The following is a 12549-nucleotide window of genomic DNA, read 5'->3' on the forward strand; positions in this document are numbered from 1 at the left end:
TGGGGGGCCTAGACAGGCAGGCACAGGAATGGGAGTCAGGACTCCTGGCTTCTAGTCTGTCTCCTGCTGCTGACCTTGGGCAAGTTCCTTTCCTCCTGGTGGCTTTGTTTCCCCTCCCCCTTTTGGGGGCATGGACGCTCTCTCCTTATCTTAAGTGCCTATACACAAATGCAAGAAGCCTGGGAAACAAGCAGGGAGAACTGGAAGTCCTGGCACAGTCAGGGAACTATGATGTGACTGGAATAACAGAGACTTGGTGGGATAACTCACATGACTGGAGTACTGTCATGGATGGATATAAACTGTTCAGGAAGGACAGGCAGGGCAGAAAAGGTGGGGGAGTTGCGTTGTATGTAAGAGAGGAGTATGACTGCTCAGAGCTCCGGTATGAAACTGCAGAAAAACCTGAGAGTCTCTGGATAAAGTTGAGAAGTGTGAGCAACAAGGATGATGTCGTGGTTGGAGTCTGCTATAGACCACCAGACCAGGGGGATGAGGTGGACGAGGCTTTCTTCTGGCAACTAGCAGAAGTTGCTAGATCGCAGGCCCTGGTTCTCATGGGAGACTTTAATCACCCTGATATCTGCTGGGAGAGCAATACAGCGGTGCACAGGCAATCCAGGAAATTTTTGGAAAGTGTAGGGGACAATTTCCTGGTGCAAGTGCTGGAGGAACCAACTAGGGGCAAAGCTTTTCTTGACCTGCTACTCACAAACAGGGAAGAACTAGTAGGGGAAGCAAAAGTGGATGGGAACCTGGGAGGCAGTGACCATGAGATGGTCGAGTTCAGGATCCTGACACAAGGAAGAAAGGAGAGCAGCAGAATACGCACCCTGGACTTCAGAAAAGCAGACTTTGACTCCCTCAGGGAACAGATGGGCAGGATCCCCTGGGAGAATAACATGAAGGGCAAAGGGGTCCAGGAGAGCTGGCTGTATTTTAAAGAATCCTTATTGAGGTTGCAGGAACAAACCATCCTGATGTGTAGAAAGAATAGTAAATATGGCAGGCGACCAGCTTGGCTAAACAGTGAAATCCTTGCTGATCTTAAACGCAAAAAAGAAGCTTACAAGAAGTGGAAGATTGGACAAACGACCAGGGAGGAGTATAAAAATATTGCTCAGGCGTGCAGGAGTGAAATCAGGAAGGCCAAATCACACTTGGAGTTGCAGTTAGCAAGAGATGTTAAGAGTAACAAGAAGGGTTTCTTCAGGTATGTTAGCAACAAGAAGAAAATCAAGGAAAGTGTGGGCCCCTTACTGAAGGAGGGAGGCAACCTAGTGACCGAGGATGTGGTAAAAGCTAATGTATTCAATTATTTTTTTGCCTCTGTCTTCACGCACAAGGTCAGCTCCCAGATTGCTGCACTGGGCAGTACAGCATGGGGAGAAGGTGACCAGCCCTCTGTGGAGAAAGAAGTGGTTCGGGACTATTTAGAAAAACTGGACGTGCACAAGTCCATGGGGCCGGATGCGCTGCATCCGAGGGTGCCAAAGGAGTTGGCGGGTGAGATTGCAGAGCCATTAGCCATTATTTTTGAAAACTCATGGCGATCGGGGGAGGTCCCAGATGACTGGAAAAAGGCTAATGTAGTGCCCATCTTTAAAAAAGGGAAGAAGGAGGATCCGGGGAACTACAGGCCAGTCAGCCTCTCCTCAGTCCCTGGAAAAATCATGGAGCAGGTCCTCAAGGAATCAATTATGAAACATTTAGAGGAGAGGAAAGTGATCAGGAACAGTCAGCATGGATTCACGAAGGGGAAGTCGTGCCTGACTAACCTAATTGCCTTCTATGATGAGATAACTGGCTCTGTGGATGAGGGGAAAGCAGTGGATGTGTTATTCCTTGACTTTAGCAAAGCTTTTGATACGGTCTCCCACAGTATTCTTGCCGCCAAGTTAAAGAAGTATGGGCTGGATGAATGGACTGTAAGGTGGATAGAAAGCTGGCTAGATCGTCGGGCTCAACGGGTAGTGATCAATGGCTCCATGTCTAGTTGGCAGCCAGTTTCAAGCGGAGTGCCCCAAGGGTCGGTCCTGGGGCCGGTTTTGTTTAATATCTTTATTAATGATCTGGAGGATGGTGTGGACTGCACTCTCAGCAAGTTTGCAGATGACACTAAACTAGGAGGCGTGGTAGATACACTAGAGGGTAGGGATCGGATACAGAGGGACCTAGACAAATTAGAGGATTGGGCCGAAAAAAACCTGATGAGGTTCAACAAGGACAAGTGCAGAGTCCTGCACTTAGGACGGAAGAATCCCATGCACTGCTACAGACTAGGGACCGAATGGCTAGGTAGCAGTTCTGCAAAAAAGGACCTAGGGGTCACAGTGGACAAGAAGCTGGATATGAGTCAACAGTGTGCTCTTGTTGCCAAGAAGGCTAACAGCATTTTGGGCTGTATAAGAAGGGGCATTGCCAGCAGATCGAGGAATGTGATCGTTCCCCTTTATTCGACATTGGTGAGGCCTCATCTGGAATACTGTGTCCAGTTTTGGTCCCCACACTACAAGAAGGATGTGGAAAAATTGGAAAGAGTCCAGCGGAGGGCAACAAAAATGATTAGAGGTCTGGAGCACATGACTTATGAGGAGAGGCTGAGGGAACTGGGATTGTTTAGTCTCCAGAAGAGAAGAATGAGGGGGGATTTGATAGCAGCCTTCAACTACCTGAAGGGGGGTTCCAAAGAGGATGGAGCTTGGCTGTTCTCAGTGGTGGCAGATGACAGAACAAGGAGCAATGGTCTCAAGTTGCAGTGGGGGAGGTCCAGGTTGGATATCAGGAAAAACTATTTCACTAGGAGGGTGGTGAAACACTGGAATGCGTTACCTAGGGAGGTGGTGGAGTCTCCTTCCTTGGAGGTTTTTAAGGCCCGGCTTGACAAAGCCCTGGCTGGGATGATTTAGCTGGGAATTGGTCCTGCTTTGAGCAGGGGGTTGGACTAGATGACCTCTTGAGGTCCCTTCCAACTCTAATATTCTATGATTCTATGATTCTCTTGTGTGTCTGTGCAGGGCCTGGCATGGCAGGGGCCGCAATCTGAGTCTCTGAAACACCGGCACGATTGGGCCTGGATCTTGAATGGTGCCTCTAGGTAGCACTATCATGCTATTAAATAGCAGTAATAACCAGTGGCCATTATTAGAGCCCCTTCTTTCTCCATCATGCCATTTTGTGGCACTGAGAAGCACGCTGTGGCAGCAGGATCACAAAGTTCTTTTAGGTACCTAAATGAGGGCGAGATTTTCCTGAATGCCCCTCCTCTAAAATACAGAGCAAACCATGCCATTCTCCATCGCCCATTTGAAACATTTCCCAGCATGCACCTTGGCGCTTTCCTCCATGCTGCCCCTTCATGCATGGCGGGAGCTGCCTGTGAACATCCTCAAAGCCACCTTGCTGTCCTTCCACCCTTGTTAGCCCCCATTTGCTGTGCACTGCAAAATGTTCCCCAGGGGCTGTGCAGTTGGTGAGCTGGGAGTGCTGCTGAGTGTGCAGATTGCAAGCATTTCATTGGTTCCCTTTGCTCTTCCTGTCTCTTGGTTTAATTCTGCCGGTGGCTATGATCTAACATCAAGGCTTTATCTGCTCACCCAAGTTGTGCTGTGCCTGAGTAGTTCAAGTGTTGCATTCCCCCAGTGTAGACACAATTATACTGGGATTAATGTGCTTTCGGCCAGTATAGCTATTCCCTAAGCTGTACCAGGATAAGGCACCTTTATCCTGGTATAACTGCATCCACACTAGGCGCTGTCCCAGTATAACTAGATCAGTTAAAAAAATCACCCCCGGCATTGCTTATAGCAGGAGAAAGGCTCGGTGTAGACCTGGCTGTTGACTGCAAGCTCTTTGAGTCAGGGAACAGTCTCTTTGTTACATTTGGACAGTGCCCAGAAGAATGGGGTGCTGGCCCATTGGCACTACCATACAGGGCCGCCCAGAGGGGGGGGCAAGTGGAGCAATTTGCCCTGGGCCCCACAGGGGCCCCCACGAGAATATAGTATTCTACAGTATTGCAACTTTTTTTATGGAAGGGGCCCCCGAAATTGCTTTGCCCCAGGCCCCCAGAATCCTTTGGGTGGCCCTGCTACCACAGTGCAGCCTAAGTGGGATCTGAGCTGTGAGAAGTTGTGGGTGCTGAGCGCCGTCCTGGCAGCACTACACTCACATCATGAAGCTGTTTGCTTGATCAAAGATGGCAGCACTGGCTGTGTCTCTATATAAAAATGCTGCTTGGTGTTTCATTGCCCCCCAGATCAAGTGAACCCAGATGTCAGATATAAACTTCACTGGGACGGTGGAAGCCAAGAAGATGATCCAGACACTTGGGAGCAGACTCTGTTGCTCTTCCTCTTTCTCCACTACTCAGACCAGTTTCAAGATAAGCCATTTTATGATTTCTGTATGTATAAAATCGCTTGACTGTTTTCTAGGGTAACATCCCAGCCCAAATCTTGGGCTTGTCTTCCCCTAGAGGCTGGAAACAAAAACTGCAGTGTTGTATATGATTAGTTTCTAGAGCCCCCAACCAAGATCAGGGCCCCTATTGTGCCAAGAGCTGCACAGACCCCGACTGAGATCAGTGTCCCAGCATGCCGGGTGCTGCACAGACCCCACCGAGATGGGGGTTCCTTGCGTGGCAGGCACTGCATCAGCTCCAAAGGAGGTGGGGGTCCCCAGCATGCTGGGTGCTGTACAGACCCCAGTGCAGTGCTATGGGGCACTATGCTACTGGGAACATGAGAGAGCCCTGTTGCTGTTGCAGGGTTTGTGCAGCACCTGAAGGACAGGGCCCTGCTCTCACTCAGGATCTGTGCAGTACCTGGCACACTGGGGTCCTGGTCTTGTTTGGATCCTCGGGGCAAACCTGCAACATAAATAATAACTGATTTGCCTTTGGGATTTGACCTGTTTTTTGACTCCTTGGATCATCATCGCCTAAAAATGACTCTTCCCTAAGCAAACCAAACCCAATGTAAACGAACCCCGAACTATTGTGACTCAGGGACCCGGCGCATGATTGCATCCCATATAGACCAGATTCTCCTGTGCAGCCAGGAGGCAGTGAAGCGTGGAGTCCAGGCTGTCATTGACGCAATGCTACAGGAGCACTGCAAGAGAGGGAAGGTAGGAGCTTGTACTGGTATGTGTATTAGGCAGCACAGAATCCATGGATCTGAGATCACAGGGTCAGCTCTTCTATCTGGGCTCCTCTCTCCATTCTCTCTGAGCCTGCTGTCGTATCGGGGGGAGTTGGCTCTTGCCTCCTCTTTCTGTTCTCATTGTTTTATTACTGGGTCTAGTTGGCTTCACCACATATCCTGCAGCCAGACTCCTGTGAACTGTGCTCTCGGGTGATTTTGCCAGCTCAGCAACGTGGGATTTGGAAGGACGTGGATTGGAAATGTTTGGGCAAAACTTCAAGTTCCACAAGAAGTGGTGTGGGTGATTCAGCAGGAGCTGCTCCCTCTTCTGAGTCAGTGAGCTGCTGCGGGCACTGTGCTTCAGAGAGAAGGGTGGAGGAGCCCTCCCTTTGGAGTCAGTACTGAGCCCAATGTGGCATTAGGGCATGCTATGCTCCATGGAACAGTGCCAGGCCCTCCGTAGGGGGTGCTGTCCTCTTGGGATTAGTCCCAACCCCAGTTCTCTAGGGCTGTGCTAGGCGATGCTGTACTGCTGCGGATGACACCATCTGAAAGAGACATAAACCTGCTAGATGGCAGGGTGCTTTTCCTAGGTGTCGGGATGATCCCCCTAAGTGCTGAGCTAATTCCAGTAGGACCACATCCCATTCTGCCTCCTAAGCTTCCCCAACACAGGATTTGCCTTGGTTTTCTGATCCGTCCCAGGGTGGCCAGGTGGAGGGGTGTCGACGGGAATGGAAATGTGCAGTAAAATGTTCTTGGCCCTTCCCAGAACCAGCAGAGGTTGAAGCTGTCCCTGCCCGTCATCCTAGGTGCCATTTCCAGTGTGGTGTCCAGCAGCACTAACAGCCAGTTCAGACGGGAATGTCTGCAGAGTTTGCAGGTAACTACTGTATGTGGTGGATTTTTTAGGATACTGTTATAATTCTCCATGAGAGGCAGCATGGTCCAATGACTAGCTGTGCTGATTCAGCTGGAACTCAGGGCTACTGGGGTCTATTTATGGCTCAGCCACTGACCTGCTGGGTGATCTTGGGCAAGTCCCTTCCCCTCCTGGGGCCTCAGTTGCCCCTACCACCTTTTGTCTATTTAGATTGTGAGCTCTTCAGGGGAGGCACTCTATCTCACTATGCATCTGTGCAGGGCCTTACACAATGGGGGCCCCAGTCTCACTTGGGGTCAGGGCAGCTCCTGGCAAGACAGGGCCCCCAATCTTGGTCAGGGTCTGTGCAGCATCTGGCATAATGATACCCTGATCTCAGTTGGAGTCTGTGCAGCCCCCAACAGAATTGGATGCTGATGAAAGTGGTAGCCTTCCAGGGCTACTATAATATTAATAATGTCATGAGAGGAATCACCAGATGGTGCTGTCACACAGTCGTCCAAGTTGTTTTTGTCGCCTGTGAGCAAGTTTTTAGTATTTGAAGAAATGCTGTGATATTAGTGTTGTGATGCCACGGTTCTTGGAGAGAGTCATGGCAGGTGGCACAGAGTTTGCTGTCTGCTCTGTTCTCTGGATTTGGAGGCAACTCTTGGGGCTCCATTGTTCCTCTACTCCTCCCCCCCCCCCGAATTCTGCTCCCCCTCAGCAGAGGGATGAAAATCTCATTATTAGATGAAGTGCTATTGTAGTGCTTGTAAGGGTAAGTGTAGCTTAAAGCCTCTTGCAATCCATGGAGGCATGAGAACTTTTCAAATAAGCGGTCTCAAGAATCCAAAGCACCTTTCCCCAGGTGACTGGATTCTATTAACGTGTGCAGGTTTCAGATACCCCAGAGCTAATGGCAGCCATTCAAACAGCCTTTGAAAATGTCACTCGGAAGCGACTGATGCCCAATGGCACATGCAGCATCACAAAAGTAAGTCAGTTTCACCCTGTGGCTCCCTCTTTGAGGCCTTGTATGCTGATCTGTTTCTGTCTGTCACCATACATATCCACCCACCCACCAACTCCATGCTCATGACCATGGTATGTGAGCACCTTTTAGTCATCAGAGATAGTAGAGATGGAAAGCTTCTACTGAATCCCATGTGGCCGGAGTCCCTACAGACTATTCCCTGTGGATTGTTCCATCAGAAATGGAAACACTCCACATCAGATCCCATCTACCGCATCCCTCTCTGGGACCCAGGGTAGGATTACCCCTGTGTAAATTATCCCCCAGGGCCTTGTCCAGCCTGGTTTTCAATGCCCTTCAGTCTTATATTAGAAAAATATCTTCATCCTGCTATCACCTGCTGCTGGGGGAAAAAAAGTTACTCTCTTGTATTGTAACTGTTGTTCTGCAAGATATGGGTGTAGACCTGTACTGCACTCAGGTGTGTGTGCACCCAGCACTCAGAAGCCAGAGAACTTTCCCTAGCAATAACCATAGGGGTGGTGCTCGTGTCCTACGTCCCGGGTCCTTCCCCAGGCTGTTTAAGGGCTCCAACCCCCCTCGGTTCCTGCACACCGAACATTAAATGGTAACACTGCAGTGCAGAGGAGACAGAGGGTGGGTCATGGAAGACACCTTTTCACCCACATCTCGAAGAACAATAGTTACAGTCCAGGTAGGTAACCACTCTTCTTTGAGCAGGTGCAGACATGTATTTCACTCAGGGGACTCACAAGCCAAGTTAGGGGGCAGGGCTCAGAGTCTACTTAAAGAATGACTGCAGTACTTGCCTTCCCAAAATTTGCATCTGATCTAGATGCAGCCCTAATAGCATAATGCTTGGTAAAAGTATGTATGGTAGACTAAGGAACTGCCCTGCAAACAGGGCCGGCTCTGGCTTTCTGGCCGCCCCAAGCAAAAAAAAAAAAAAAAAAAACCGCGGCGGCCAGAAAGGCAAAGCAAAAAAACCAAACCTGGGGCGCGGCCGGAGCCAGGGTGCAGGGGGACTCCTTGCCCTGCAGATCTGCCCTGGCTAGCGGGGGGAGGGGGAGGGAGCGGGGGGGAGAGAGAGAAGGGGGGTGGCCAGGGCTTCAGCGGGGTGCTGCCATCCCGCCGTGTCCCCTGCCAGGAGGGTTCCACACCATTCTGGTCAGCTGGGAGGGAAGGACGCGGGCTGCCCTGCCAGGCTTGCTGCAGGGCGCACCCGTCTTCCATGCCGCTGCCCCCTACAGGGCGGCCGGAGCGGAACAAAAAAAAAAAAGCGGCCGTGCCGCCCTAGGATTGGGCGGAATGCCGCCTCCTACAAGCTCCCGCCCCAAGCACCAGCTTGCTCGGCTGGTGCCTGGAGCCAGCTCTGCCTGCAAATGTCCAATATCAAAACATCATTGAGGAATCTGATTAATATTGCTTGGTCCCTTTTGTTCAGGCTTTGATTTCATTGTATGTATACTGAGCTCAGCCCTCCCTGTAGGCAGCACATGTGTAAGCGAGCGTGTTTTACTATGAAGGTGGTGGCCGCCATATGTCCCAGTAGTTGAAGGCAGGTGTGTGCAGATACCCATGGGCTATTTGTGATCACTGATATGAGAGTGGTGAGTGCGCAAATCTGGTCATTGGTAATGATGCTTTGGCCTCTACGGAGTCTAGGGGTACATCTACACTACAGGGGGGAGTCGATTTAAGATACGCAAATTCAGCTACGTGAATAGCGTAGCTGAATTTGACGTATCGCAGCCGACTTACCCCGCTGTGAGGACGGCGGCAAAATAGACTTCTGCGGCTTTCTGTCGGCGGCGCTTACTCCCACCTCCGCTGGTGGAGTAAGAGCGCCGATTTGGGGATCGATTGTCGCGTCCCAACGGGACGCAATAAATCGATCCCCGAGAGGTCGATTTCTACCCGCCGATTCAGGCGGGTAGTGTAGACCTAGCCTAAGTGTGCTCCAATGAAGTCCAATTGTTGTACTGGTTTTAGAGTAGATTTCAGTCTCTTAGGTATCTTTAGCGCTCTCGTGGCCAAGATGGAGTCTGCTCTGCAGGCAGCTCTGGCCAAGAGAAGGCGCGCCCAGGAATGCAGCAGGAGAAATTTTTTTTACCCCATGGGCACTCGTTCCAAACCCCCTCAGAGTGAACACACACACCCACAGGAAAAGTACAATGGATATAACAAAGGGAAATATTTACAGAGGGATGAGAGGAGAAATACAACAAGGGGAAATATAGGGGGAGCAGTAGAACAGGGTTTCATTTAAACCAAGGCCCCACGGGCCCAGTGGTAGCACAGTTTGGAAGGGCAGACACTGAGCAATGGGTCTACAAACTGAGTTCTGAGCAAAGTTTTAGTTCAGTGGTGAGTTTTAGGTGCTTCTGGTTGTTTTTGGCACCAGTGAACTTTTTTTCAACAAACCCCTTTAGTGCCCTCTTTTGCTGCTCTCTGCAAAGCCACACAGAGCGACCACCTTTTTACTTAACTATTTAGCAACCTTCCTTTTTGTTTTTAATGCCCCAGTACTCACAGCCCCATGCAGCTTTGGGCAGCCGTAGTACTGGGTCCATCTTAGGCCTGTTTTTTTGGGGCGATTTTTTTCTGGCACAGTGCTTCTTCTGGCTGCTGTTCTGGGGTGTTCCCGATTGGCTGCCCTGTTCTTTATAACCTTATGGTGTGAAAGAGGGTGACAGTCCTCTGGGTAATATTTACTGTTTCTGTTTGAGTAGGTCCTTTCAGTAGGCAGTTGTCTAGGTATTGGAAGATCAATATTCCCTGTCCGCACAAATGCACCACTACTACTGTTTTGGTAAAAACTCTAAGGGCTGTCAAAAGTCCAGAGGGTAGCATTCTGTATTGGAAGTGGTCTTTCCCTATTGTGAATTGTAGGAACCGTCTGCGTGTGGGATGGATGGTAATATGAAAGTACTCTTGTAGGTCGAAGGCTGAGAACCAGTCCTCCTTTTCCAGCGCTGGGATAATTGAGTTTAGTGTGACCATCTGTGGGTATGCACAATCTTGTTGAGTTGTCTAAGATCTAATATGGGTCTCCATCCACGGTTTTTGTTTTGAGTCAGGAAACAGTGGGAATAAATTCCCTTTCCCTTGTGTTGTGTTGGAACTTGTTCCACAGCACCTAGTTGTAGAAGATGATTAACTTCTTGTCGTAGAAGGTGCTCATGAGAAGGGTACCTGAAGAGGGACAGGGAAGGGGGATGGGTAGGTGGAATGGAGATAAAAGGGATGGTATAACCTGTGCGGATGATCTCTAATACCCAGTGGTCTGTGGTGATGGAGGCCCACATATGATAAAACGGTCATAGCCAATGACCAAAGGTCTGGGTTGTTCGTAGTATTGGCGCTGGTTGTCGGGGGAGGTCAGTCAGACCCTTGACCAATGTTTCAAAATTGCATCTTGGCTGATGGTGCTTGGGACGCTGCAGACTGAGACTGGGAAAGATGACGTCTCTGTGGCCGGTGTCTTTGTCTCTGGTTGTCGAATTGTCTCTGTTGCTGTTGTTGTTGCAATGTATTGTCTCTGTTGCGGGAGTATGGCTGGTATCTCCTCCTTCTCTTTGGGGTTGTGTAAATGCTGAGTGTTCTTAGTGTCGCTCATGAGTCCTTCATGGAATGTAGGAGTTCATCTGTCTTGGCGGAGAACAGTTTATCCCTATCAAAGGGGAGGTCTTCTACCTTAGTTTGAAGTTCCCTCAGGATTCCCAAAGAATATAGCCATGAAGTTCTGCACATTACTATTGCTTTTGTGCATGCGGCTGTGTGCACAACATTGAGGGATGCTTTGGGTGCTGTTCTGGCTACAAGCTGTCCCTTGTTAATGATGGCTTGGAATTGTTACTTCTTGTCCTCTGAGATTTCATCGAGGAACTCGTTCAGTTAGCGTAATTATCATGGTCGTATGTTGCTAGTAACACTGTGTAGTTGGCTGTGCGGAATTGCAGACTTGCCGAAGACTAGACTTTCCACCCAAATAGATTTAATCTCTTCCAATCCTTGTCTTGGGGTGTGGATCAGGATTGCATTTGTTCACCCCATTGGTTGGCCCCATCCACCACTAAGGAGTTGGGCTGGGGGTGCGAGAAGAGGAAGTCCATGCCTTTATTTGGTACATAATACGTTCTGTCTGCATGTTTGCAAGTTGGAGGGATGGTGGAGGGTGTTTGCCACACTGTTTCTGCTAGTTCTATCAATGCATCTGTGACACTGTATGAAGTATTGCAAGGAATCTGACCAGAGATGCCATGTAAGGTATCTGTGAAAATGTTACGATTTGCCAAGTATGATCATCTTGTTTATGTGTTTGTATCACTTTGTATTGTGACTTATAGATGTGTATGGTTGTGACGTTCCCCTCTGGTATTATCTGGACCGGTCACTCCAATCATTGACTCTGGGAGCCAGCCTTAACCTGCTCTGCTGTGAGAACCCCCACTCCTGGGTTGTTCACACACAGCCTCTGGCATGTAAGCTGCTCCCAGCTATTTGCAAGCGAATGACACTAGCCAATATCTCCGGTCCCAGACACAACCCTAGGAACCTCCCTCTTGCAGTGTCCAGTTATGCCTGCTGGACGCCACAAGCTTATATGAGTTCGTCAATTTAACAAAGAAATTGATATGTACCAGGCTTGTTGTCCCAAGGGGAGCCTCTGACACACTTCCAATCAAACGCACTGCTTCAGGTAGAATAAACAAACAAATGTATTAACTATAAAGATAGATTTTAAGTGATTAAAAGTCAAAGCATAACAAGTCAGAGTGGTTACCAAAAGAAAATAAAAGATAAGCATGCAGTCTAAATTCTCAACCTTATTAGACTGGGCAGCAACTAGATTAAGTAGTCTTGTCTTCTTCTCAGGGTCTTGGTTGCTTGCAGCATAGGTAGGGGCAGGAGAAGGGCCCAGTATGTGTCCACTCTGTCTGTTTTATACTCTCAGTCCATTTGCTTGAGGAGCAAAAGTTTAGGCATGTCTGGAGGGCATTGCTGAGTCTCCCCAAGCAAGGTTGCGAAATTCCCCTGGTGTGGCCTCATGCAGGTGAGTTATTGCATTGTAGCTCCCTTGCTGGACAATGGTGTTGATGTGTTGTTTGACACCCCACCCGGGCGTTGATTACTTTCCTTGCTCTTGCCTCTGGGGAGCTAATATCTGGTTGAGTCCCCAACTTACAGCATGCTTTAGTGACCACCATACAACATAATTCTCATAACTTCATATGCATTAATGATACACATATATGGATAGAGAAATGACTTTCAGCAGATCATAACCTTTCCCCTGATACCTTACAAGGCATGCTTTATATGTAAGATCATGATTATATGAAAATGAGGAATATGGGGGTTACAGTATGCTCCCCCAAGGTATAGAATGGCACAATGGTATATCTGTATTTCAAAACTTGTGCTGTGTTTCTGGGTGACACCTCCAGACAGATTAGCATCAACAGTGCCTAGCCTGTTCGATGGCCCATCAAGGGTCATGAGCTGTAGAAACAACCCATTGAAAGAAGCCAGGGATTACA

The 12549-nt window shown here is 49.2% G+C and overlaps 1 protein-coding gene across 1 annotated transcript in view; it reads left to right on the forward strand.

Moving 5' to 3' along the window:
- C7H11orf80 (chromosome 7 C11orf80 homolog) overlaps positions 1-12549 on the forward strand; it is a 61041-nt gene that overhangs the window by 37361 nt on the left and 11131 nt on the right. Inside the window, exons 10-13 of the mRNA XM_054033426.1 lie at positions 4259-4405; positions 5009-5130; positions 5920-6030; positions 6908-7006. Coding sequence (XP_053889401.1) covers positions 4259-4405; positions 5009-5130; positions 5920-6030; positions 6908-7006 — 479 coding nt within the window. The remainder of the gene's footprint in view (positions 1-4258; positions 4406-5008; positions 5131-5919; positions 6031-6907; positions 7007-12549) is intronic.

The sequence above is a fragment of the Malaclemys terrapin genome, chromosome 7 (assembly GCF_027887155.1).
Source record: "Malaclemys terrapin pileata isolate rMalTer1 chromosome 7, rMalTer1.hap1, whole genome shotgun sequence".
Taxonomy (NCBI): domain Eukaryota; kingdom Metazoa; phylum Chordata; order Testudines; family Emydidae; genus Malaclemys; species Malaclemys terrapin.